Source organism: Lutra lutra, chromosome 9, assembly GCF_902655055.1.
Source record: "Lutra lutra chromosome 9, mLutLut1.2, whole genome shotgun sequence".
Lineage (NCBI taxonomy): Eukaryota > Metazoa > Chordata > Mammalia > Carnivora > Mustelidae > Lutra > Lutra lutra.
The window spans coordinates 35,874,258-35,901,739 of record NC_062286.1 but is presented as its reverse complement, the minus strand read 5'-3'; the positions used below and the strand labels follow the sequence as shown (position 1 = coordinate 35,901,739).

Below are 27,482 nucleotides of genomic sequence, written 5' to 3'. Positions count from 1 at the left end.
GTGGCCAGAGCTGGTCTCAGCGCCGCCCCTGCAGACCCCCCAGCCTGCAACCGAGGGCAGAACTCAGAATTCGTCCCCCCTGGAGTCTGAGCGCGGATCAAGGCGGATCAACGCACCCAGCGGAAAAATGAAGGAGACCCAATTTAGGAACACTCAAAGCAATGGGGACCGTAGGGGTGTCACGATGGGGAGTTTGGGGGGCCTAGTGATTGATGGTTATCATTCTTAAGGGATGGTGATCACGTGCAAAGCGTGCGAAGCGTGCGAAGCCCCTCGCCCAAGTGGCTTTGTCCCGCTCCAGGTGGGAGGTGGCGCCGGAGGTGGGACGCCGGAGTCCATCTCCCGCCCGCAGCGCCACAAGCCCGCAGCGCGCCCTCCGGGTGGGTCAGCACCGCACCCGCGGCGCTCCGGCCCGATCCCTGGCGGCGCGCATCTAGGACTTGGGCGGGGACAGGGCGGGCGGGGACCGCGGCTCCTCCCTCCTCGGCCCAGGGCTCCCCTACTCTTAACCCGCGCGCGGGGGCGCCCGGGCCACTGGGCTCCGCAGAGCAAGCCAGCGGTCAACGCAGAGCCGGAGCCGCGCGCGTCCAGTCCCGAGGCCGACACCAGCACGCCGGCATGGCCCCCGCAGCGGCGTCGGGGGGCAGCACCCTGCCCAGCGGCTTCGCGGTCTTCACCAGTTTCCCGGACCTGCTCTTCATCTTCGAGTTTGTGAGTGGCTGGCGCGTTGGCGCCGGTGCCGGGGAAGGGGCGGGATGGGTGGTGGCGGCCGGGTCCGCAAGCGGCACAGAGGTCCCCGGAGCATCGGGGGAGCGGGGCAGGAGTGAGGAAAGCCTCTCTCCTCCCACCCCCACCCCGGTCGTTTGGCCCCCTCTAGACAAGAGCAATGGGCGTAAGCAGTCTCCAGGACCTAGGTGGAAACGCCAAATTCGAAACATGGGTCAAATGTTGGAGGCAGGCCTGGGTCCACTTGCGGTGCGCTGGTTTCAAAGCCGCGCTCCCAGCTCGCTTCACAGGAGCCGCGCAGAGTATGCCCTTGTTGGAGAGCAAGGTCCTTGTACAAGTGACCGGCTTCTCCCAGGGTTGGGATTTCGTTTATAAAAATAAATAAATAAAAAGAAACCTGAGTACGTATCGCCAACCGACGCCTGGAGATTGGGTTGGTGTTCTGGGAGGAGCTGAATCTGAATTATTCTCTTCTGGCCTTTGAAAGTTTCTGGCGAGTGAAGGTACTTGCCACAACTTTGATCTGGAAATAATAGAACAGGCCACGGTCATTTTGCCCTGCGCTGCGGGTGGGCGTAATGGAGAGGGGCTGGCCTCAGCGGCCCTGCGCTTGGCTGACCTTGAGCAGCAGGTAACCCACGGGTCCCTACTGGAGCTGGAACCGGAGCCGGAGCCGCCGCTGGTGGCCCAAGAGCGCTTCCCATGCCAGGCTCCTAGTAAGGGGATGACTGTAGGGACGCTTCAGACCATCCTCTGGCCGAAACTCGCCCTCCGCCAAAACTCGGCAGGAGCCACAGACAGACCCTTACCTGGGAGGGGGCTGGTGTAGTTACTCTGTGGGTGTGCTGCATGGCGGCCACCCAGACTCGTTCCCTGCACCCTACTGCCGAAAGTGGCTGCCTGGAGGGTTGGTTGGAAAAGAAATTGTCCAAACCTAACTTTAAAAACGGGATATCGGCTTCTTATTGTCTGATGGGAGGCGGGAGGGTGTGAACAGCAAAGGGAACAGGTTCTACTCTCCGTGGAGGGTTTGGTGGAAAGGGCTAAGGGGGCTGAGGTGGCCTGAGGACACCCTATTACTGAAGTTGTGTGAGTTGAGTTGATCCCAAACAGGGATGATTTCAAATCCTGGAGCTAGCCAGAATCAGGGAAGTGACATCTAAAAGAAACCCTTGACACCACTAATCTAATCTAGACAACCCTGGACACCACTAAGGCCAGCCCCATTTTTTGTGGATAGGGACACCCAAGCCCAGAGGGGAGGGGCTTGCATTCACTAGAACATTCTTTTCCTACTGGCTTGTCTGGGCCATGCAGCAGTTAGCCTGTGCTTGCCCAAGGCTGGATTTCTGAAAAGAGCATATAGACCCTCTGACTTGAGAGTCAGTCATGGGTGGTTCCTTCAGAGGCTACTGCGTTTACAAAGGCGGAGTTTCATAACCGAAAGAGATGATGGCTAATGGTGAGGTGTAGTGGGACAAGAGAGATTTTTAACCAACAGAAGGTCTTCCTAGTGTCTTTTAAATTGCCCTTATGAGTGGCTTATTCTACCTTTGTAGCTGTTTGAGGAGCATTAAAACAAGAATCAGGAGAGTGTGTTACTTGAGCTCCAGGCAGACGACTGTGGTCTTCTCCTCATGCCCTGACAAGAATGGGCTCAAGGGCAGCAGGTGGGTTGCAGGTGGCAGTGGTTGCAGGGGCGGGGCTTTCCAGAAGGGACAATCTCCCAGTACCCTCTGCCTCCTCTTGGTATCACAGTTTAGGGGAAGGAGGGCCCCTGAGAGTAGGAACAGCCCAGCCAAGCAGAGCCGTCTGCTGGGTGGGGACGGGAGGATACCACCCCCACATCCCAGTAAGTGAAAGTGGAAGGTTGGGTGTGTGAAATCTCAGAACCATGGATTAGTGGAAATTTACACCTCCTAAGGCAGTTTTGTGACCTGAGATGGTAGGGGCTTCTATAAGAAATCATTCTCTCTTCTATAAGAAATCATTCTCTCTTGATAAGAAATCAACCTCTCAGCTGTGTTAGAAGTGATTTTTTTTTTTTTTCTCCTTAATGGCACCTGGGTGGCCCAGTTGGTTAAGCACCTGACTCTTGGTTTCGGCTTAGGTCATGATCTCTATGTCCTGGGATTAAGCCCCGCCCTCACCCTCATTGGGCTCTGTGCTCAGCAGGGAATCAGCTTGAGATTCTTTCTCTCTCTCCCCGGCTCCCTCTAACACTCCCCCTGCTCATCCTCTGGCACATGCACTCTCTCTCTCTCTGAAATGAATAAATAAATCTTAAAAAAAAAAAAAAAAAAAGAGTACCTGTGTGGCTCAGTGGAGCGCCTGGGTGGCTCAGTGGGTTAAAGCCTCTGCCTTCGGCTCAGGTCGTAATCCTAGGGTCCTGGGATCAAGCCCCACATCGGGCTCTCTGCTCATTGGGGAGCCTGCTTCCCTTCCTCTCTCTCTGCCTGCCTCTTTGCCTACCTGTGATCTCTGTCTGTCAAATAAATAAATAAAATATTTTAAAATAAAATAAATAAATAAAATTCTTTAAAAAGGAGTGATTTTTTTTTTCTCCTTAATCTCAGCCCTGCTTCCCCACCTCTTTTCCTTCCTCCCAACTTTCCGGGAGACCATAGGTGCCCCAGTGTGTCTCTGAATCTCTTTCTTCCTCTCCAGGGTGGGGATTTGCCCACCGGGTGCCTGAGAGAGCAGAAAAGAAAGCAGACACTGGCCCTTTAAATTTTCCTTTGCCTGCGTTGTAACATTGTAGAGAGGAAGCTATATGTCTACATGTATGAAAAGAGTAGTGAGTTAAAGGACTCTGGGAGGGTTTTTTGTTTTTTTTTTTTAATTACATACTATTGGGCCACCTGGGTGGCTCAGTGGGTTAAAGCCTCTCCTTTCGGCTCGGGTCATGATCCCAGGGTCCTGGGATCAAGCTCCGCATCAGGTTCTCTGCTCAGCAGGGAGCACAGCTTCCAGCCCCCCTCTCTCTCTGCCTGCCTCTCTGCCTACTTGTGATATTTGTCTGTCAAATAAATAAATAAAATCTTTTAATTACAGACTATTACAACTCAACAACAAAAAGACACGCAACCCAGTTAGAAAATGTACAACAAACTTGAATAAGCGTTTCTCCAGAGGAGCTGTAGAAATGGCCCATAAGCACATGGGAAGAGGTTCAGCATCATTCATCATAAGGAACATGGAATAAAAACCACAATGGGGTAGTTTTACCTGCAATTATGGTGATAATTATGAAAAAGAAAAAAAAAAAACAGAAAATACCAAGTTTTGGTCAGGGTGAAATTAGAACCCTCATACACTGCTGGTGTTCTGCTTCTGGAAAGCAGTTTGGTGGTTTCTGAAAAAAGGAATTACCATATGACCCAGCAATTCCATGGCTAGATTTTTAACCAAGATAATTAAAAGCAGGGACCTGAATGAGTACATGTACCTGCGTGTTCCTAGCGGCACTGTTCACAATAACTGGCAGGTGGAAGCGGCCCCAGTTCAGTGGATGGATAGACAGACTCATCTGTCCATACAGCAGGATATTCTGTAGTCACAGAAAGGAATGAAGGAAGTTCTGGTACGTACTGCAAAGTTGATAAATTGAAAACATTATGCCAAGTACAGGAAGCCAGCCACCAGAGGTCATGAATTATATGATTCCATTTATATAAAACATCCAGAATAGGTAAATCCATAGAGACCGAACCCAAACCGGTGGTTGTTCACGGACTGAGATGAGAGGGAGAACAGGGGAACAACTGCTTCATGGGAACGGGGCTTCCTTTTGGGATGGCAAAAATGTTTTGGAGTTAGAGGTGGTGAACGTGTTAAACACCATTAAACAGGTCAATTTAAGATGGTTCATTTTATGTTATGGAGACTTCCCTTAAGTTTTTTAAAGAATAAAAATCAAGAAATACTTCATATTACAGAAAAGGCGCCCACATGATTATCACTATGCTTTGTCAAATCTTAATATTTGGCCTGATTGACTTTCAGTATTCGGGAAATAAAGCTTTTCAGATGGCATCTAAACCCACCGGCTCTTCCACGATCGTCTTCTCTTCCCTCCATTCTCGGGACAATCCCTGGGCTGTACGTGGTGTTCATGACTCCCAAGCAGAGCTGATTTAAACCTAGACTGCCTGCCTCACTCGGGGTGGACTGTGCGTGGCATTGTTTTATATGTTGTCACTTCACGAAAATAGTAACATCCCGCGGGTTGACGCTGTTTACCTGTGCTTCTCTTAATGGACGCGTTGGCTGATTTCAGTTTGTTGCATTCTTCTAGCATCGCCAAGAACATTCTTGAATGTGCCCTGTTAGTTCAATGTGGGGAAGTTCTTCCCAGAACACCCAGGGAGGATGTGACTTCCTGGTTCATAGGGAATTCACTTCTTCCTTTTCCCAGCTGTTACCCCATCGGGGTGCAAAACGATGTTTCCAACGGACATGTTCCAGAAGTCATGTTACCTGGAAGCTGATGGCGCATAATTAAGCTCAGGCCCCTTCTAAGATCCTGCCTTACATTGTATTCTTTAAATAAAGAAGGTTCCCAAAGTGTATATGATTCAAGCAAAACCTGGACCTTTCCAGCTCCCCGCAGCAGTGTGTGAAAATCCTCATTGTCCCTCATCCTTGCCATACGTGATTGCATTAGATTTGGCAATTTTCTGCTAACCCAATGAGTGTGAAATGCTTGGTATGTTTTAAATCTGTAGTCCATTGAGCTGATTACTCACAGTTGATACTCCCATGTCTGACCTCCCAGTAGCCTGGGAGTCACAGATGCCAGTGTCCAAGGCCAACAGGGTGGAGCTCCCCTCCCCTGCCAAGGCCAGGAAACTGCCCGCAGGGGCAGCTAAGGGTGGTGGCTCAGGGGAGGAGTGGGGGGGGGGTTGTCTGGCAACTTCACCCTGGCCCAGCACCTCTACGCCAGACCTCTGAAAGCTACAGGGCCGTGGCAAGAAGTGGAAGGCCAAGCCAATCAGATGGTGTGAGCCACACAGGCCACATTCCTGTTGAAGGCAGTGCGGTCACAGGGGCACCCCAAATGGGCAGGCTTGTAGTGGAATGTCCTCTATCCCAAAAACTCAAGCCGGGGCTTTGCTTCTGGCCTGTCCCGCGTCTCTGCCCAAGGAGGACTTCTCCTTTGGGGGACCACAGTCTCTGCTTCCCCTTCCTCCTCTTCCCTTCTAAGGCAGGGGCTCTGTGACACTTGGCCCCCCGTTCACAGAACAAGATGTTAACATAGGAAGCTTTTTGTCTCAGCCCTGGCCAGAGCCAGAGGAAACTTCTCTCACAAAGTGCCGGGGACTGATGATCGATCATCCCCCCACCCCCACCCCATCCCACCTTCAGAACTTGTGAAGGAAATGCCTGAAAATGGGTTACAGAAACCGTTAGCTCCCTCCTCTGCAGCCTGGCAAGGAGGAAAAGCCACTGATAGAATGGCTGGGAGTAAAGAGAGACCCGGGGAAGGCAGAGAAGGGTGGGGGGGGGGGGTGAGAGCCAAGACTCCTTAGGGGGCACTTTTCGCGGTGAAAGTGGAGTGGGGGTTCCGCCTGGAGTGGGTTTGCAGTTCCGATTCTCAGTGAACTGGACACGGTAGTTACTCCCAGGACACTGTTTCTCTGACCCCAAATGACTGGGGACTTTTATTATTTGAGAGTGACCGGGCGAGTCCTGAGACCTGCCCTAGATTTTCCCCGCCCGGGGAACAGCCACCCTACAGAGCCACATTGGGGGGGCGGGAGAGAAGTAGGGAATGATACAGCAGTTTTCTGGTGGGTGGTCTGCCCTCTGGTTACACTGAGAAGACAGCATGGGGACTCATAGGAACCTCGTTTCTCCGAGCTGGGAGGAGACTGAGGCAGGGAGGTGGGAGGTGTAGTTTGCCCCAGTCACTCAGTCTCCAGGGTGGCACTTCCTGGAATGGCAGTAAGTCATGTCCCTGTTTCTGCCTTCACCCAAACACCCACAATGAACTTTTGCCCGCTGCACCTTCTCTCCCCGACTGGGGAGTTCCCAGCCCCTGGGTCTGCTTGTCAAAAACACACCCAGAGGGATCTGAGCCCCTAGGTCAAGCCTGGGCCCAAGAATCTGCATTTGCTGAGCTGTTGACTGAGCGAGGTTTAGAGTGGCCACTGGTAGACCAGCACACCCCCTCGACATTTCCACCGGGGGCAAGGTGGTAGAGACAGTTCTCAGTGAGAGGACGGGGGAGGGAATCGGATGCCCTAAAGGTTCTCCTGGGTTCAAAGCAGGCACCCCCTGTGCTCCTGGGGAAATTGTCCTGCTGCCCGCAGCCAGGGTCCTCTTCCGTAGTCGGCAGGGAGTGGGGGTTGGCCCTGCTGGGCCAGTGGCTGAGCTTGGCCTTCCCTGGCTGTGCCCACTGACTCCTGACCCTGTGTCTTTGTGTTGCGCTTGGGGCCCCCCTCTCTGTAGCTGTTTCGAGGCGGGTAAGGACCCTGCCTGGCCCCTTCTCCTTTCCTCCTCTCTAAAGGGAGGGGAAGAGTGATACATAGAGGTCTCTCAGGGGTTTGTTCTTGGAGCTGAGAAATGACTTTTCTGGTTTTTCGAGAACCAGAGAGGACTGCTTTGATCGGAGTCAGTGACTTGGAGCTGTTCTCTGGAAACTGCTGAGTGCGATGATGGGGCTCAGCTCCTGCACGGTCACCCGTATGTCATCACAGGCTACATGGAAAAAGTTGCTTTTAAGCTTCCCATAGGTCACTCCCTGGCTTGACACAGATGGGCTAATACCTCAGGGGAATGAGGCCTCCTCTCTGTCAGAGAGGCACGTTCAGGAGAGAGGAGGAGGATCCCAGAGGCCACTACCGGGGACTGGGAGCACTCACGCTCAGGTCACGAAGTTTGGGTCAGGGCCAGAGGCTGACTGTTTGCACCTACGCCTGCCACGCCCCGCAGAGGGTGGGGGAGGGCGCCGTGCGGACAGCCTAGGCCAAGTTCTGCACAGGCTTTGGAACGGCGTGGCTGGGCCCATTCTCAGGAAAAGGCCCATTCTCGGGGTGGGACTGGGCAACTTGGGCCCTGCCTTGAGGTGAGATGGGGTGGGCCGGCCGGCCTGGACAGGGCTAGGGGCTGAATCCTCATGGATTCATGGTTAAGCCCTGGCCTCCAGCCCCCACACAAGCCCGTCTGGGGCTTCCTTTTGGACTCTCAAATATCAGTCCCTGGACATAGTGTTTTGAATCAAAGGCCCCCAGGGGCAGACACTAAGATCCTGCACCCCAGATGTTCTTTTCTGGGGCTGATGAGCGCGAGGACAGTGAGTGAGTGGCATGCCTTCTTACAGAAGCTCTAATGTCATGGGCAAGTGCAGGCTCACTCCTCACAGGCTTCAGATGGTTTCTGGGGGCCTGGGGCAGGTTTCTGGTACTCTCTGCCTCATCGCGCCCCGACCTGCCTTCTACATTCTAGTGGAAAGTTCTAGCTCCTGGTTAGCTCCTGCTGGGTCCCCAGCAGCATCGTTATTTCCCAGAGTAATGGACTGGCATTCACTTTTTGCCACGCTCAGCTCCAGACCCTTCTACCACTCCCACCTCATTAACAGCTAATATTCTGCCCACACTGGAGCAAAACAACTCCCTAAGGCCCCAGAAAAACATGTAGGAATGAAAAGAAAAGCCTTGTCACCAGCCATCACACATGGATATGCTCGGCAGCGGGAAGAGGCACGGCCAGTCCCAGCTGCCCTGAAATTTCACACCGGAGCCGCATAGCCCCAGATTCCTGGTAGAACTGCAGTTGGGCTGAGAGGGGAAGGGGCAGGAAGAGGAGGAGGGGGGAGAGGGCAAGAGGAGTACCCTCCTCCCCACCAAAACTCCTGGATCCAAGTTTGAAGAAGGCCCTCAGAAACTCAAGGGTGCAGGTTCTAAATGAGGGGACAGTCCAGGAACCAAGCCAACAGGAAAGGAAAGAAAGTGAAGCTGGGATCCGTGGGGGGCAGGGTGAAGCTCATGACAAGTGTCCTGCCGATGGACCCAGGGATGAGAGCCGCAGGCCTGTGCCTTACAGAAGAGGGAGTGCCGTCCTTCAGTGTTCTGATCTTTTGCTTGTTTTCTGGTGTTAAACACAAAACCTTGGTATTCTCTTCCTCTGAAAGAACAGAGCCTATTGAACAAGCCGAGAGGTGGGGGAAGGGAAGCCCGCCCGGAAGCCGCCTCCCTTGCAGTTCTCTCCAGACACTGGGCAGCTGGGAGCCCGGTGAAGGTTAAGGGACCAGGCTCCTGTTATTCCACGTTGCTATCCTCAAGGCCATTGCCAAAGTGACCCTAGACAGGGAGAGACTTTGCGGTGAACCGTTTGTGAGCTGCCTTGGGTAACTGCCTCACGCACGGGAGAGCTGACTCAGGCTCCCCAGCCAGCCTGTGGGAGCTGGTCCTCAGCGGCTGCGGGGATATGAGCAGGTGACTGTGCCTCGGTTTCTGCATCAGTAAAATGGGGCAAATAGCTCCTGCCACAAGGATTGCTGTGAGGAATACGTGAATGAGTGTCTTATGCAGAAAGCTCTTAACGACACGATGCACGTAGTTATGGTTCAATAGCTCTTAAGTACACCTGTTATTAATTTATTAATGACTCACACACCTGCTCTGAGATCAACAGGCCAATCCCTGCGAAAAGGGGAAGACTGCAGGATGGGGGCCGGAAGACCCATCCCAATCCGCCTTTGGCCTTAGATGCCCTTCTCAGGCAGGCTGGGGGCGAGTGAGATTTGGGAGTGGGTGGGGCTGTTGGGGGCACACTTGACTTGTCTCTGAGATTGTCAAGTACACACAGACACCACCCTCTGTAGGGCCTTCCCAGGGCCTCCTTTGTTGCGGGCTATCCCGGCCAGCATGCTGGGGTGGCCAGGGGGAAGGGAGGCTGTGGCACTCCTGTCCTGCCTTCTGCCTCGGGACCAGGGGATGCCTTAAACCTCTCTCACGCACCACCCTGCCAGTTCAGTGCCAGGATGGGTGGGGAGCGCTTTGTGAATTCTCAGTGCCTTGCAAACTGCTGCACCTGCCCAAGGGGAAGGGACCAATCGCCAGTGGGGCCTGGGATTACGCCTGACGAAAATGATTTGTCTTCAGTGTCAGTGTATCGCCATCTGGGAGAGCATTGGTTCAGTAAGAGGGCGGCCTCTTGCACAAATGAGTACCCCCACCTCTCCCAGCTTCCATCCTGCCCTGTGGCTGGTGATAAGCCAAACATGGTTATAGAGCGGGACCTGACAGGAAGGGTCCCACCTCACTTTTGTGTCTTAGGACTCTTTCCAGAACCAGCCCATAGTACTCCGCTGGTTTCCATTGGAGGCGTTCCTTTAGTGCAGGTGGCATGGTGGGACTAAGCCCTCTATCCTTCGGGGCCAGATTTCCTCAGCACCTCCACTGGGAAGCCCACCCTGAGAGCACCCCTTTCCTGGCACTTGGCACCTGTACAGCAGGTCCTTGCTTGGCTCTGTCTCCTGCCCGGACCCAAAGACTGTCCGTGTTCCCAGCACAGACCATGCCCTCTGAAACATTTGTCTTAGCATGCATTGGTAGGACGGGAGCTAACTTCTCATCTCCCTCCTGGTTAATAGGAATCAATAGAGGAGCCCCTGACTCCAAGGGCAGATGGAAGATGAAGCTGAGAGTCACCAGCAACTCCCAAGAAAGAACCCCCAGGACCCTGGAAGGAAGCCCCCAGCCCTATATGGGCAGTTCCTTCTCACGGCAGAGGGTACACACCTGTTTTGTCTGTTTGCTCACCACCTTATTATCCTCGTGGTGACTCCCATTAGTACCTCTTGTTTTTCAGGCACTGTGGCCATGCCCATCGGGTCTAGCATTTCCCTGGATTTGCCCTCTTTACAAGTGGCTTACTGGTATTCTTCCCGGAGCCTCCTGGTTTCTGTTTATCCTGCCGGGTAAAGCCCGTGGGTATAGGTGTGGTCAGGAAACTTTTCCATCCAGATGAGGACATGCTGGTCTGAAAGCCCTTAGCTCTGTGGACCGCAAAGAACTTTTTTTTTTTTTTAAGATTTTATTTATTTATTTGACAGAGAGAGATCACAAGTAGGAAGAGAGGCAGGCAGAGAGAGAGAGGAAGAAGCAGGCTCCCCACTGAGCAGAGAGCCCGATGTGGGGCTCGATCCCAGGACCCTGAGATCATGACCTGAGCCGAAGGCAGCGGCTTAACCCGCTGAGCCACCCAGGTGCCCCCGCAAAGAACTTTTCATTCATTCAGGAATGGGTGACCGTCCTCTGCACCGGGAGGGAGTGATTGGTGTCCGGAGCTTAAAGCCGAGGTCTAGTGCGTATCGTGGAAGAGATTTCCCTGGGACTTGAGGGAAGTGGGATCAAGGGACTGGACAGGACCCTCCTCTCAGTCCATACTCACCCTGTTAATGTCCACTGTGGACCTGAACTCAGCCCCTATCCCTTTGAATCTCAAGTTTCTATCTCCCTCTTTACAACCAGACTCAAGACTGCCTGAGTCCTGGTCTTACCTCCAGAGAAAGGGATACTACCTAAGCCTGCCTTGGGAGGGATAATGGCATAATGGAAGAATGAATTTGTCGATGAAGGGTTGGGGAGGACGGAGCAACTTGCATAGGTAAACTGAGTCAGGTGGCCTCCACACCACTCTTGGTGTTTGTCTTAAGAGTGGCCTTGCGGGGGCGCCTGGGTGGCTCAGTGGGTTGGGCCGCTGCCTTCGGCTCAGGTCATGATCTCGGGGTCCTGGGATCGAGTCCCACATCGGGCTCTCTGCTCAGCAGGAAGCCTGCTTCCCTCTCTCTCTCTCTCTCTCTGCCTGCCTCTCCGTCTGCTTGTGATCTCTCTCTGTCAAATAAATAAATAAATAAAATCTTAAAAAAAAAAAAAGAGTGGCCTTGCGGTCAGACTTTCCACACAAGAAGAATATTCTGACCCCTCCCCCCACCAGACACCTCCCTAGGGGGTCTGTGCAAGTTGCTGGGCTTTGCCCTGTCCTGGGCAGAGGTGGTTAGTGGGTCGCCCTCCCCAGGGCCCTGACACTTTTACCAGGGGCTGACTCTGCCCTTGGTGGAGCCTGGCAGCAGGGCTGGAAAGGAGAGAGGGACTTCATATGTCTGCCCCAGTGGGTGTACCTGCCTCAGTGCTGGCCGTGGTCAAGGGTACTGTCAGCATCTGCTAAATGCACGGATAACAGAATCAGTGAGGGAGTGGGTGAGCAAGGGAGCAAGTGAAGGAAGCCTCTCCTTTGACTTGCGGGGTGCTGAGCTCCTCCACACCAGGGAGGTGGGGCTCACACAAGAGCCAGGGACCTTGACAGAAGCCCCACATGGCTACTTCCTGCCATCACTACCCCTCAGAACAGGAAGAGTCCCCAGGCTCTGTCTCAGACCTGAAGAGAAGAGCCAGGGGATGTTTGGAGAAGGCTTCCACGTTTGGGGGTCTGGTCTCGGGCTTTCCCTCTGAGCTTGCTCTGCGGCTTCTCCTACCACCCGGTGCTTACATCTTCCTGGCTTCAGCTTGCTGCATTTCCCTCCTCCGTGATAGCACGTCCATAACCAGCCTCTACACACACACCCACATTCTCGCTCGGGCACATGTGCACTCACGCACGTGCACATGCGCGCACGCACACACACACTAGTCCAGTCGGTATAGACATTTCCCTCAACACAAATTGAGGTTACTGCTCCTGGCAGCCTCCTGAGAGCACCAGAGGGCTCAGAGCTCACAGCAGCCGGGACCTGGCCCATCTGGAGTTGCCATCTCCCCTTTTCCTTCCTAGGGAGATGATCAGTGGCCCCTCACCCAAGTGGCAGGATGGTGTAGTATTGGGTCACTGTCTACGTTCTGTAACCAGTTTCCTTTGCTTCTCGAGAGTTCAGATTACAGACTCCTGTTCACATGTGCCTTCAGGAAACCCACACCATGCCCTCGGAGCCACTGGGAATTCTGGTGCTGGACTCCAAGGCGCCAAGCCCTGCATGGGAAATCCTCTTTAGTTCACACCTTGACTGGTGACTGGGAAAGGATCTGCCTGTGAAGACCCTAACAGAGTAAAATGGAGTCCCAGGAAAATATCCAGAGAATCTGAGCGATTCTCCTGCATTGTCCTCAGTTATCCCAGCCGCACAGGAAAGACACTGGGCGATTGTGGACGCAGAGCTCTTTCAGCCCGGCGCAAGCTGTGGAAACACCATACGAATCTTAAGAATGTGCTAGAGGATTCCTTTCCCCCCTTTTGCAACCAAGGCTCATTGTTTGAAGACAGGCTCTCTCCTTTTTTAACGTCCTTTGTGTTTCCTTCCACAGAAGCAGACACATTTTTCTCAACTTTTGATTTCTGGGAGATCATTTGTTTTTCTCCTTTTTGATGTTTTTGAAATTATTTTTAAATTCTAGGCCCCAGTGTGGTTTGGAGTGGATATCTGTGCGTGTGGAGATCCCAGACCTGCTGGTATTTACTTTCACACATTTACAGATGAGACTTCACCCCATCCTATGACAGCTAAGACAGCGAACACTCAGGCGCTCACTCTGTGTCAGGCACTCCGCAGACATAACCCATTTCACCGCCAACCCCATGGGGTGGGCACTGTTGTTATTGCTGTTTCACAAATAGGGAACAGAGAGGTTAAGTAATGTACCAGGAACAACCAGCCACCCAGCTAGAAAGTGGCAGAGCTGAGACTAAAACCTGGTACTTTAGGCTTCAAAGTCTATACCCTTTGCCATGCTAGCCTGCCTCCTGTGGATTAATTCAGAAAGAAAAATTGAGAACCTTCTCTAAGTTTACATGAGAGCACCCCCAAAGACTATCCCCTGAGAATTTTTTTTTTTTTTTTTTACAAAAATCATTTGAGTGGGCAGGCACAAATATAAACTCTTTGAAGTCTTTGGAATTTTTTGGTCTGGTTTTGCATATTACCCCTGGTTCTTAGGAATCTCAACTTTGCTTGGCATCCCAAACCAGCCTGAATTAAAGATGGGTGGTTTCCAGTCCCAAAACACCAGGCGTAGGGGCCTTCGATCACCAGCTTATTCCCATTCACAGACACAGAGGCTACATCCCAGCATCAGGAGGACGAGCTAACCTCATGTTCAAGGCAAGACAGGGATAGAAGCTTGAGGAGGGGAGAAGAGAGGGAGCTTTGCACGGAGAGCCCAGTCAGGACCTGGAGAGTTTGCCTCAGCAGGCATCGCTGGACCGCCAAGCAGGGCATCAGAGACAGGAGCCAGTTCTTACTCTGTTTGACAGGAATTACCAGGACATAATCCAAGGGCTTGTGTTATGGAAACGTGTTCTAAGGCTTTTGGCGAAGAGCCTGGGATGTCTGTTCCACGTGCTAGTCTAACGCTCCTTCTCTCCACTTGAGTTGGATCGTAGACATTGGTGTTCCAGACAATTCTAGCATAGGGTAAGGGCTGCAAACTACAGTGTCAGCCCAGACCCACCACCGTTTTCCAGCTTGGGGTTCTGGGCCCCACAGAGAGAGCTCAGTACAGATGATTCTCAGGCCATGCAACTTAGCGCCTGTTTCTGGCAACCACCCCAGTCAGCCGTACCATGTCTGTTATGGAGGACAGTGACCTGGTGTAGGCAGGGGGCAGTGGGAAGTTGCGGCCTGTTGACAGAGATGAAGGGCAAGTGGAGTCGTGCCTCCACTTGGATGACTAACGTTTCCAAATGATTGCCTCGGGGCACTTGTTGTGGGGGGTGGGGAAGTGGGGGGTCCTGGGAACTGCTTGGAGTTTTCTTTACAAAGGGAAATGCTTGAACCCTCACCTACCCCCTTCTCTTGACAAATATTTGGCCAGTGGGGTCCTGAGGTCAGGATGGGGTGGACTGCTCCCTGCCCAAGATGCCTTATCTCCGCGGGTGTGGGTGCTGTGCTCTTTCTCTCTGTTTGCTCTCTGCACACTTAGGAGGTGGAGTGGGACAGGCACTGGCTTTGTCCCATGATTCACACTGAACCCCAGTTTTCCATGGAGCGGGGCCTTAAAGGCCTTCATGCTGACCCAGAGATCAGTTCTGTCCCGAGTGTCCTCCCCGTTAAGCCCCATCTTCAGCCACCCCTCCCCCTCACTGCGTGCCTCAAGCCTTCACTGTGGCTTCAGCATCTTCTAGACTTTGCAAGCATATTATATTATATTATATTATATTATATTATATTATATTATATTACATGACATTACATTGTAGTATCATCATGTACTCCTTCCTCTCCCTGGAAAGCCACTCCTTGACCTTTCAGCCTGGTAAACCAGTTAGTCCAACTCTCCCTTCAAGACTTGATTGGGGCCCTGCCCCGGTCCAGGCTGCTTTGTCCCCCCAGGGCTGGTTATCATCCTGCCTTGTAAACGGCTGTGTCTGCATCTGTCCCCAAGGGCTGTGGGCCCCGCAGGTGAATGCCATCTTATCCCGGTCGGGGGTGGTGCTGGGCACAGCACCAGAGGCCTCACTCTCACACCCAGAGCGTCAGCCAGTGCGCGCCAGCCTGCAATGTGGCGCGAACTGCCATTTGCCGATGAGGAGGCCGAGGCCCAAGAGCCTGACTCCCGCGACAGCCTGGTCCAGCGGCTTGCGGGGAGAGCCCCGCCCCCCTCCGCCAGGGCTCCCAAGCCACTACTGGTGGCACAGACGCTGCGTGGTGGCTGGGCCGCGGGAGCCCGCCGGCTGGGGAGGAGCGGGAGCCTTCGCGCGTGCGCAGCTGGTACAGCTGTGGCGGCTTCCCACCGGCATCTGGCATCGGCCCCAGGCTTCTCACAACCGCGGTGCCTGTTTCCAGGGCGCTGCTCACAGACCTCTAGCTGAGGGTAGATGCCGTGGTTGAGCTGTCTTTTGTCACGTACTCCTCCTGTCCTCGGGGTTCTGTCTCCATCTCAGCACCCCTCCCAGGCGGTCCTACCCTGGGGACCCACTGGGCAGGGCCATGGTGGGTAGAAGACAGGCCTCTGCCAGTCTTTTGGGAGCAAAACCCCCCGGGGTTTTAATCATTTCCTTTGTGCTGAGGACATGGCCTTCCTATGATGGTAACTTAAAATACATTCCATTCCAGGGAGAGACTGGGCTGGTGGCATGCTTCCTTCAGGAACGCTCCTGGGAACCCATCGCTCTCACATCTATTCACAGCTTGGAGGCTCCAAAAAAAAATGTCCAGAGGCACATTCACTCAGTGTCCCCTAGATGACGGGGGTCAGAATGGGCCAGTGGGGTGTGCTGTGATGGTAGAGATATTTTGTGAAAGTCCCCTTGAGAGAGAATTTCTCACTTTGAAAGGCATTATGCTAAAGGAAAGAAGCCAGTCATAAAAGCCCATCTTTTGTCATATGATTCAACTCAATGTGAAAGTTCAGAACAGGGAAATCATAGAGACAGGAAGTAGGAGGATTAGCAGTCACTTAGGGATGGGAGGGAGGGAAGCAAGTGATAGCTAAAGGTACAGGATTTCTTTTGAGGTGATGAAAAGATCCTAAAGTTGGTCTGGAGATGATGATGGCACATATCTGTAAATAATCTCTAATCGTTGAATTTTACAATTTAAATAGGCGAGTTGTCTCGTACGTGAATTATATCTCACTAAAGCTGCACGCGAGAGAGGGAGAATTGCTTCCCACCATCTTACTATGAAACTTGCTGCTCTAAACCAACCGTGCAAAGAAATAAAAAGCATAATTGTTAAAAGGACCTTTGCAAGGTCATACACCCAAAGGCAGGATAGGGTCCTGAGATCTGCCCGGGGGCAGGGGGCTGGGACTGAGCCCAGGGTGGGCTTCGCTTCTATGGACAAGTATCCTTACCATGGGCTCCTAGAGTCAGAGAGAGAGAGACAATTCATTTTCCAGGGAGCTGGAACACAGCGTCACCAGACTGGTAAAAACACACACGCAAGGCAGGACAAGTGCCCGGATAAACCTTAATGCTCCCCTCTGCACTGGTACCAGAAGTTCAGCATCAGAACTGGGGCCACGTCAAGCTAGCACATGCTCTGGACTCTATGGCAGGCACTCTGGGCCATGGCTTCACTCTGACTCCGCTTTCTTTTTCCTGCCTTTGATTCCTGGCCAAGCCACAGAGGGAGAAAACTAGCAGTTGGAGAGAAAGTCAGGAGTCTGTATGGCATCCTGAGAGCCATCTTCCCAGATTTTGCCATTGACTGGTACCATCAGTGCATTAACTTACCCCGTATGGTTTTTAATTAATTTTATCCAAAATAACTATATCACTATCTTAAAAATAAAAACAGCATCATTGCTCAGTTCACCTTTGCCAGCCCATTCCAGAAGCCCCTGCTCTAAGGGAGCTCCAGACCCCTGGCTCAACCCTGAGCCCCTCTTGCCTTAGAAAAACCAAAGAGTGAAAAAGAGAATTGTTTTTCATAGTTTGGCATTCAGCGTTCATCAATGCCATGTCCCCTGGCAGCCTGCAAGCACCTCTGGCCCACAGTGTCCCTCACAGGATTCCCTAACACAGGACTCTCCGTCCACCCTCAACCCATAAGTCATTCCCGTTTACCCATACCCGTCTGACATGAGCCCCTGAAGGCTGGTTAACTAACTCATACAGGTGGACAGGTGTCCCACACCAGGGAGTATGCCATGAACAAGAGGGACCTCACCCCCTCCATCACGTGGTCAGGGATAGTACCATTTTGTAACTAACCAAGGACACCGATTTTGTGCTGGGAACTGACAAGGAGAAGGAAGGCAGGGCTCCCTGAGAGCATATGAGGGAACATGAGGTTCCCTGTCCTCCTTGGACAGTCTTCTGGCGCCCAATAAAGGATGCTCCGGAGAGGAACATCCCCCAGTCCCTTTCTTCTGCCCTCCATAAGGCGTGCCTGTTCTCCCGCTTCTCCAGGCCTCTCTTGGCCAAGTTCTCAGCCACCAGCACGTTCACATCCCTTTGCCAGGGCCCGTTATGGAAAAGGCAAAGTCATCTCTGTGATCTTAGAGACAGCTATGGATGAAAGGCACACACACACAGATCATATGCTACGATGGTCTAAGGGTTTTTATTGAAGTGTTTGCTCCAATGACAGCAAGTTGTAAGATGCGTCCACTACCTCTGCCGATGCCTTCCCAGACCCTCAGATTCAACAGTAGAGGAAGTGTTCTGGTCAGAGATGCCCAGATCTGAGTCATCAGGCCCAGCTTTGTTTTGATAACCCCAGTTTCTTCATGGCTCTGGTTTTTCTACTCAAATGTGTTTCCGTCCTGATGCTTCTCAGCTGAGAGGCTCAGGGAGCACCTGTGAAGATGGGGGGGGGGGGGGGCCCTGCCCAGCAGGTGGACAGCAGATAGAGGAGAGGGGGCCCAGCTACCACTTGAGTTCACTCCACGGGGACGTAAGACTGGGAGGGCATCCTGTCCTCAGCCCCCAGATGCTCTGAAGGACCTTGGAGACCTTTGGCCACAGAACACTCTCCACCTGTGTCCCAGCCTTTCCGAGCACAGTTCTTACCTGGGTGGGGGACCGTGGAGAAGGCTGAACTGTCTTCCTGGGGGATGAAAAGGGACAGGAGAAGAGAAGACAATCCCAGCTTTGGTGTGTGTGCTTTTGTCCTCGGGGAGCCAGGACTGTGGCCTCAGGGGCATGGTATGACTCCTGTGCTGTCCTGTGCTCCTCTTTGAAAACACGGGGCTCCCTGAGGCTTCAGACACCAACAGGGAAATGCTTCTCTCACACCAGTCCTAGACCACGCAAGGAGGCGGGCTGACCTCTCAACTCCAGCCCGGACCCCACTAGTCAGAGCACTTCCTGGACTTAGGGATTTAAGGGTGAAATTAAAAAATATATATATGCTTATGACATAGTGTGGTCAATTATTTTGCCAAGTAAAGACCAAAAAAATCTGCTAGTCACTAACTTTTCATAAAAGGAAAGATATTTTAATGTCAAAATATTAGGATTTAATCTAGGATAAAACCTCAGAATAATGATAATACTGGAGGAGATAAGTCCTTTCTTGGGATGACAGATTACTTAGGGTTCACGTGCCTCAGTTTCCCCATCTGACAAATGGACCTCGTCTGTAGGGTTGTTGAGAGAATTAACTGAGTATTTGCGAAGTGCTTAGGATGGTGCCTGGCATGTAAGTGTGTGATATACGTTTTTGTTAAATAAAAAATCAAAACTGCATTTAAAATGTGAAAAAGGCAAGCAAGGAGGGATTGGACTGAGACCTACAATGCAGGCAGAAAGAGTGGTTTTAGGGGAGGAAAATGCCCACCGCCATTCTCTGCCTTCTTCCTGTTTTTCTGCCCCCAATGCCCCAGCATGACTGTAGGTCTGGCCCTTTATGGGTGCGGGCTCTCCCGCTCTGATGCTCACCCCTGCCCTCCCTCCCTCCGCAGGTCTTCGGGGGCCTGGTATGGATCCTGGTCGCCTCATCCCTGGTGCCCATCCCCCTGATCCAGGGCTGGGTGATGTTTGTGTCCGTGTTCTGCTTCCTGGCCACCACAACCCTCCTTGTCCTGTACATAATTGGTGCCCACGGCGGGGAGACTTCCTGGGTCACCCTGGTGAGTCACAGCCCGGAATGTTTGAGGTGGGCGGGTGGGTATTGGACCCTCTCCACTGGCAGGCTGGCTTTTCCAGGTCTGGGGGAGGCTGTCCCATTGATGACTCCTAGCCCCGTTTCCAGGCTAAGCTGGCCAGGCCTTCGGCTCTGACCTCTCCCCAGCAGCCCAGGGCTCCCCACAGCAAGGAGGTCAGGAGAAGGTGAAAGCAAAGGTCGATTGTCGCTGTCTGATTCCCATTGGGCCTGCTCGGCTTTCTCCTGCATGACTGCCTTTTTCATGGACAACCAGCAGCCCAGCCCCCCTCCCCATCCGCCTGCACCTGCCAGGTGCCTGCTGGCGTCTCCCAACATCCAGGAGAGCTGGTTTCCATCTTAGGAAGGGGCAGGGACCTGGCGGCTGGCCTTAACTGCCCAGTGGGAGGCCAGGCTTCCTGGCCAGTGCCCAGTGATGATCTTCTAAAGCAGGGTCCCCAGAGAAGGACTTGGAGGTGGCAGAGGCATCGCCTGTGGTCTTAATTCTGCCTGAATTCTGCCTTCAGGCCCTTGAAGCAGGTAAAACTTGCACATGGGACACCTGCCTTTTATCTATGGAAGAAGAGGGCAGGGCCATTTGGCAAGGCCTCTACTCTCAAAAGGCCTCCTACTTAGAATTTCTTTCTCTTTTTTTTAAGTTTTTTTTTTTTTTTTTAAGATTTTATTTATTAGAGAGTGAGAGAGCACAAGCAGGGGGAGTGGCAGAGGGAAAGGCAGAGGGAGAGGGAGAAGCAGACTCCCCACTGAGCAGGGAGCCCAACCCAGGGCTCAATCCCAGGACCCCAGAGATCATGACCTGAGCCTAAGGCAGACACTTAACCACATGAGCCACCCAGGCACCCCCTACTTAGACTTTCGAAATTACCTCCAAATTACAGCTGCTTAAAACCCTATTCTAGTCCTTTTTTGCTTTTAAACAAACCTGGAGTTTGACTACCCAAGAAAAATTGAACACTAACAAGACAAAACCATAGTGGAAATGGCCTGGGCCCCTCTCCCCCTGCCCTGGTCGCTGAGGCCACATCTGAACTGGAACTGTGACCACCTGGGGGTTAGATCCCAGGCTGCCCCTCCTGACCCCCAGCTCTTCTTCGATCCCACGTCAAGGGAAAGCAGCATGCCTTCTCCCCTGAAGTCCTGACTGTGGCCCCCCACCATGAGCTAGAACCCGCTGGGCAGTGCTGGTTACCCACGCTCTGTGAGGAGGGGGCCGGGGTGGGGTGACGGGTGGACAGAGCAGGGAGCGGGTCAGGAAGGCCCTTCTTTCCCAAAGGAAGCAGCAGAAGATGAAGGCAGGACCTGAGCCATGCCAGGAGAGCAAGGGGTGGGGGTAGACAGACCTGGCTAAGACCACAGCTGCCCCCCCCCACCCCTCACGGCTCTCTCTGACTCTGTAGGATGCAGCCTACCACTGTGTCGCTGCCCTGTTTTACCTCAGCGCCTCCGTCCTGGAAGCTCTGGCCACCATCGGGATGCAGGAGGGCTACACCTACAAACAGTACCACGAGAACATCTCCGCTGTGGTGAGTCCCCCGGGCGACTTGCCCCTGGGCCCAGCTCCCCCTGCCCAATGACAGAGGGTCAGCAGAACCCTGTTACGGTCCCTCCCTCTCTTTCTGCATCACAGACTCCTGAAGAAACAAAGCCCTGGAGGAGGGAGCTGATGTGCCCCAGCCTCCCTTAGCCCTCTGGTCTGAGCCTGGGTGGGCTTTGCAAAAGGGAAACGACCACGAGTGTCAGGCACTATCTGAACTCTCCAGGAAGGATCTTGTTTAACGCTCCCCATAGCACTAGGATGTAGGCACTCTTATTATACCCATTTCACAGATGCAGAAGCAGGATGCTAAGGACATGGATAGCTTGCTCCAAGAGGGTCAGGAGTTGCTGGTATCCAGAGCTGGTGTTCTGTCACCCCTACTCTTAGCACCTGTTTGGAACAGTGAATCTGGCCACGTGGGTGCCCCCGGCTCTCCCTGAGTGGTCTTCCCTTCAAGCACACAGTCAGGCCAGGGAAGCACTGAGACCACAGATGTCAAATCGAGTGGCCAGGGTCTCACCAAGCCGCGGGCTTCAGGGCTGGGGTTGTACAAAAGCTTTTCTGGGTCCAGCATGTCCAGACCTGTGGGTGTTTGCTTCTGCGGTTAAGCCATTCAGCTCTTTGTGACGATGCTTCCTGCCCAGTGGCTCTGAGAACCTGCTGGAGCAGGAAGGGCCGGAGCTCACGCCCCTGCCATTTCCTTGAGCAGGTACCTCAACGTGCTCATCTGTGAAATGAGCACACAGTTCCTGTCCAACTCCCTCAGAACCGCAGAGACGTTAAATCCCTTTCTCCAAGCCCTCACAGTGAGCAATGGGGGCCTCTGGGAGCTTGAGCCTCCTTCACACCGTCGGCATAACAAATGGGGATGCCCGCTGTGTGTGGCCAAGGCGCGTGGCTCATGAGGGCCTCTGGACTCTGAAGGAAGCGTTCTCCAACTTTGGGCCCAGACCCACTGGTGCACTTTGAGGGCATAACCCGGATTCCCTTTTAAATGGAATGAATCAGACAGAGTAGGAGAAGATTTTGATTCCTAAGACCTTCTTCCAGGCTGCATGTGAGGGCTCCCACCAAGATGTGAACTCGAAATAGCGGATGTATCTCTAGCCACTTAAAAAATATGAAAGAGGTTCAGAAACTAGCACTCCTCAGGTCTCTAAAGGTCGACCTGTGAGTTCTACAAATCCTGAGGTCAAATGTGATGATCAGTCACAAGATCCCAGCTCCAGGAGACGAAACAGGGCTGTCCCCACTTTTTGGAAAGAGTAGAGCAGAGGCTGAGAGAAAATGCACAGGGAGGGGCATGGTTGGGCTCTTGGAAAGGGTTTGGGGGGGTGTTCTTCCTGCTCCCAGAGGGAGGGGTCTAGAGGAAAGTTCCCAAAAGCCTTGCCTACAGGTCCCTATGGGCCCATCCCCCACCCCAAAGACACACATTCCCCTTAAGTCCCCAGCCTACTCTCCAGTTCCATAAATATGGCTGCTTCTGGTCCCTGGCATCCCCTCAAATGTCCCACAGTGTGGGAATGGCTCCCAATTTGGCTCAGCTCCTAAGATGGCTGGTTTCTAAACCGGAACATGGCCAGGCCTCACCTTGGTTGTTCTCCCTTCCCTCAGGAGGCTGGTAATCCCGCCTCCTCTGTCATCCTTCCAATGACTCTCTTGGGAGCCACCTCGCCCCATCCCAAGCCCAGAAGCCTTCTCTCCAAACAGACATCAGCAGCTCAGTGTTAGACAACAACTTCCGTAAAATTATTGCAGGTGACAGTCGTGAAATGCATGTGGAATGCGGCCAGCAGGGAACAAGACAGTTAGGGTGAATGACTGCTCGGCCCAGGGGACAGATCTCTAGTTGAGAACCACTGTCATCTCCTGTACTCCAACTTTTCTCTTTTTCTCCTTACCAAAATGCAACATACATCCAGAGAAGGGAGTGGGTTGCCCGTGTACAGATGGGTGAACTTCCATGAAGTGAATTCCTCTGCGTAACAAGCATCCAAATTGAGACATAGAACATAATAAATGGGGGCACCTGGGTGGCTCAGTCGGTTAAGCTCAGTCGATTAAGCTCAGTCGATTAAGTCCGTCTGCCTTCTGCTCAGGCCGTGATCTCAGGGTCCTGGGATCGAGCCCCACATGAGGCTCCCTGCTCAGCGGGGAGTCTGCTTCTCCCTCTCTCTCTCTCTGACCTCCTCCCCACATGTTCATTCTCTCTCTTTCTCTCCCTACCCCCTCTCTCTTAAAAAAAAAAAAAAGAACATAATAAATGGCTCCCAGGGTCCCTCTGTCCTGCCGCTATCACTGTGCACCCAAACGAAGGACACCGGTCTCCTGATTTCTAGCTGCCTAGTTCAGTTGTGCCTGCTTTTGAACTTGGAAATGGAGTCATGCACTGTGCCCTCTTTTATGTCTGGCTTCTTGCTCTCAGCCTTAGGTTCGTGAGCCTCATCCACATTTTTGGGTGGAGATGCAGAGTGTTTATTCTCACTGCTGTCTAGCATTTCGCTGACGACTACACCAACATCTACTTATCCACGCCGCAATTGATCACATCCCCCCATTTATGTTAGATGAATGAGATGTACATGGGCAAGCCCGGGGCCAGAATCCAGAATGAAAACACTGCCTGCAGGCTGATGCCCTGGTCTTGTAGGAGCCTGGTTCGATGTAAAGTCACGTCTCTCTATTGGAAATGTCAACTGTATCTGCTTGCAGGAACGACCCTGCCCAACCACAGCGTGCCTTTCCTACATCCAGGGGATAGCAAGCCCAGGAATGGGGAGGTAGCTCAAGACCTTCTCCCACACATTCCTGGCCTTTGGAAGCATCTGGCCTGCCTCTCCCCTCTCTGTTACTTAGCTGGGGCTGCCTCAAAGGCCATGCTTCTCCCTCTCTCTCTCCTTCAGAGAGTCTATGCCAGAGGGATCTCTGGGATTGGTGGGAATTGAGAGGGCAGCTGGAAATTTCTGCAGAAATCTGGAATAACATCCATTTAGGGAGAGGGGTTTCTGAAGGCCCAAGTATATGCTACATGCATGCATGTTCCCGGCTCTCAGGGTCCCCAGGGTGCCATTGCTTGACCTCACTTGGAAAATAAGTGTCTGTTTCCTGCTACTGTGGGGGACATCTGAGGGGGGTTCCTGCCAAGCGTTCTCATTGGGTCTGGAATTCCCCAGACAATAAAGTGCTCCCATCTGACAGGGAGAGGTGCTTTGGGGGCTGGGGGTGCTGCTCAGTCAAATGCTCGGTCACGTAGAACTGCTCCTTTTAGATGCTGTTTCCGGATGAGTTCTCTTAAATTTGTTATTAAGTAACTCGGCTTAGTCATTGCCTCTGGCCAATGAGGGTGCAGGGTTCGCCCATGTGTGGAGGCAGGGAGAGAGCCGGCATGAGGACCGCTGGTGTTTATGGGCATTTCCGAGAGCCACGGAACCGTAGCTGCCCTAACGTCGTGCGCGGGTTGGCAACTCTTGACCCCACACCCAAGGTCACAAATCCAGGTGCGGATATTTGACTTGGGGGCTGGCAAGCCTTCAGAGAGGCCAGCCACCCTGAGCAGGTGATAGGAATAGACGGTGCCCATGTGAACACAAGGCTGGGCCTTGACAGGGACAAAGGGACCATTTGCCCCATTTCCAGGGCCTTTGTTCCCATTGTCAAAACCCTGACTGGATCTTTCCAACAGCTTTCTCATTAAGCCCCTCCTCCTTTTTGCCAAAGCCCCAATCCCTTCTCCCCATTCCAGTCCCTCATTTCCTGCGAGTCTGACACCCTTGCCCATGCTTATGAAATTAAGATCCCTAGAAGAAAATTCTGGTGGGTGTCTGAGGATGACCAGACAACATCGAGCCCTTAACCAGACCCAGCAAACCCGCGTGTTCATATTCTCTTAGCCAAGGCCAGTGGAATCACCACTGGCAGACTCTGCCCTTACTGGTGCGGGGGAGGACGTTTTCCATGGAGAGTGGGTATCATTTGAGGGGTCTCTGAGGGCCTCCATTTCTAGCTGGGTCGCACCAGCACGATGACTTGTGTGATGACAGATACTTGACCTTGCAAGTCCTGTGGACCGGTGGGTCACCTGGAGCTCTGTGCTGAGCACATTCTGGGGCCACATCTGGGCTCAGCAGAAAAGGATGTCTGCGGGAGGGATGGGCGGCCCGCACCCTTTTGGGCCATCGTCCCAGAGTGCCGTGCCAGTGGTCAGCTCCGTAGGGACAGCCCAGGCGCTGCCCTCTCCCTGTGCACCCCCATTAATCGTTGTTTCTCTTGGTTCCAGGTGTTTTCATACGTGGTCACTCTCCTGTATGTGGTCCATGCTGTGTTTTCTCTCATCAGATGGAAGTCTTCTTAAAGCCACAGAACTTGTTCTGAAAACTCAGACGGTGTTCACTGACCAGCCCGCCTTCCGGTGTAACATTTTAGAATGCAGAAATACTCCCGAGGGCGGGAAAAAGAAACCAAACAAAAAGCAACGCTCTGTCTCTTGTGGGTGTTACGTTGACTCTCCCCTATACCTTCATGTCAGGGTTGGGGGGCTTGGGCATTTAACCTCCAGTGACTGAGCTATCTTTCTAGAGCTGTTTTCTGTTTGTGAAAGGGGGCCAGGGGGGTGGGAAATGGGGACCGTGACCACAAAACCAAGATGCCCTGCTAAGCCCTGGACCGGATCTTGAGAACTGTCTGCTGGAATTTTCCACGAGCTCTTTTGAGGACCCATCCTGGGGCCCGTTTCCAAGTCCTCACAGATAGCCTGCCTGTCCTGGGGGGGGTAGAGCTCACCCAGCAAGTGTCTGCAGATGTCCACGGTGGAAGATGATAAAACTTTGGAAAACGTCATGCAGTGCCTTTATGCTCAGTACCTTTGTGGGGTCTTTGGGGGGTTTGTTTTTAATTTCCCAGTTATCAGGGACTCCGTCATTACCGTTGTCTTTCCGAGGAATCCTTGGGCTTACATGGAATCTCGAGAGGCAACATCAAATGGCAGTTCAGAGGACAGCTGCGTACATCCTGCCAGAGAGCCCGTCACTGGGTATCCGCACCCCACCCCCCCAGCAACCATGCTTGGTTGATGGCTCTGTCCTCTCTGGAAACACATCAAGTACCAGCCCCAGGGGACCCCTTCTTTCAGGTGGAACACAGACCCCCTACAAGACAAAGGGGTCTGTGCTCCATTAGAAAGTCCTTAAGCCAGGGGACACCTGGGTGGCTCAGTCAGTTGAGCATCCCACTCTTGATCACTGCTCAGGTCTTGATCTCAGGGTCATGAGTTCAAGCCCCACACTGGGCTCAATGCTGGGTGTGGTGTCTACTTAAACCAACCACAAGTCCTTAAGCCAAAAGAAAACAGGGTGCAAAAAGTTCCTTCTCACTCCTCGTGAAGCTGATCAGAAATTCTCTGGGCAGTGTGCTTTGTGCTCTGTTGCAAAAAGGGATGAGGGTAACAAAATGTTTTCTAGAATTTCCTTGGGCCACTCCCAAGGAGAGCAAGCGGACCAGACTACTGAGGGAAAGGAAGTAAGAGGACAAGTGGTGAGCGCCATGTTTCAGGTGCGAGGTGTCTGGATTGAAAGGAGAGGGGGCCGTTAGGAAGGAGGGCGCTCAGTTAGGAATCCCAAAAGCCTGGCTTCCATTTTAAAATGCTGCTTTGTCCCTTTGCTCAGAGAATTTAATGATATCCCACAGCTGGGCACAAACCAGGTGTCTCAAAAAACCAGTTGCACCCCCAGCTATGGAGGTCTGCAGGCGGAGGCTGGACAGCCTCTTGCTAGCAGCCACATAGAATGAAGATTCAAGCCTCAGGCAGAGGTTTAGCAAGTGGACATTTTACTCCCCTTCCAACTTAGGGTTGCCTTGACTAAATGGGGTCTCTGTGGTATTTTCAGGTTATCCCTGTGATCCCAGGGTCATTGTACTGGAAAAAAAGGCCACTTCCAGTGAATCCACTTAAAATAAAATTGAAGTAAAAATTTCATAGTAAATTGGGAGCAAAAAGTTTGATTGAAGCTTTATCCTGAAAAAGTACACATTAAAAATCATGAAGAAATGATAGAAAGTTTGTCATGTGTTTAACAAAATTTGGAATCAAGAGACGATTGGGACAAGTGGCATTTTTGCCACCCCCCACAACAAAAATGCCTGCTTGCCTGCTGGCGACCCAGAAACAGGGTGCCGATGGAGGAGCATTTCTGGCCCCCAACAAAAAAGAGAAACCAAAGGCTTGCTTGAATTTCCCAAAGTTTCCTCAGTGTTTAGGAATTTTAATCATTCTCTTTAAAGGAATCTTGATTGGCTCTTTCTCTTTCCTCATTTTCATTTGCAAACTGGTCTAACGATAAAATGCATAAAATCCCTATTTAGCCAAGGCTTTCTTTGCAGGTGACTCTCTGAGAGGACTTCCTCATTCCTCCCACACTGAGTTCTTTTTTTTTTTTTTTTTTTAATTTGCAATTTCATCTGGTATTTGACTTGCATCTGTTCTCATTGGATGTTAATGGAATGCCAGCCTCCGAAAAATACCCTCTCTAGGTCTCTGGTCTTGCTTTTCCCATTTGCCCAGACCCTCCTCCCTGCCACCTGCTGCTCGCCCCCAAACCTAGTCTAGTTCCCTTGCTCAGGCATCTCATTGTTCAGCTCTTCTGCACCCTGATGTTTAGGACGTGTTTGCAGAGT

General features: G+C 52.6%; 1 protein-coding gene across 1 annotated transcript; it reads left to right on the top strand.

Annotated features, from left to right (window-relative positions):
• Positions 1 to 502: 502 nt before the first annotated feature.
• MAL (mal, T cell differentiation protein) lies at positions 503 to 26,179 on the top strand. The gene is made up of 4 exons (XM_047746741.1): positions 503 to 711; positions 19,077 to 19,244; positions 20,674 to 20,799; positions 25,090 to 26,179. The coding sequence occupies exons 1-4, from the start codon at positions 619 to 621 to the stop codon at positions 25,162 to 25,164; spliced, it is 462 nt and encodes a 153-aa protein (XP_047602697.1). The 5' UTR covers positions 503 to 618; the 3' UTR covers positions 25,165 to 26,179.
• Positions 26,180 to 27,482: the final 1,303 nt, after the last annotated feature.

Bases quoted from the DNA above. Each gene is read 5' to 3' on its own strand.
- MAL (XM_047746741.1), top strand. From the start codon at position 619: ATGGCCCCCGCAGCGGCGTCGGGGGGCAGCACCCTGCCCAGCGGCTTC. The intron at 712-19,076 runs GTGAGTGGCTGG...CTCCCTCCGCAG, and splicing joins TGCTCTTCATCTTCGAGTTT to GTCTTCGGGGGCCTGGTATG. The intron at 19,245-20,673 runs GTGAGTCACAGC...CTGACTCTGTAG, and splicing joins AGACTTCCTGGGTCACCCTG to GATGCAGCCTACCACTGTGT.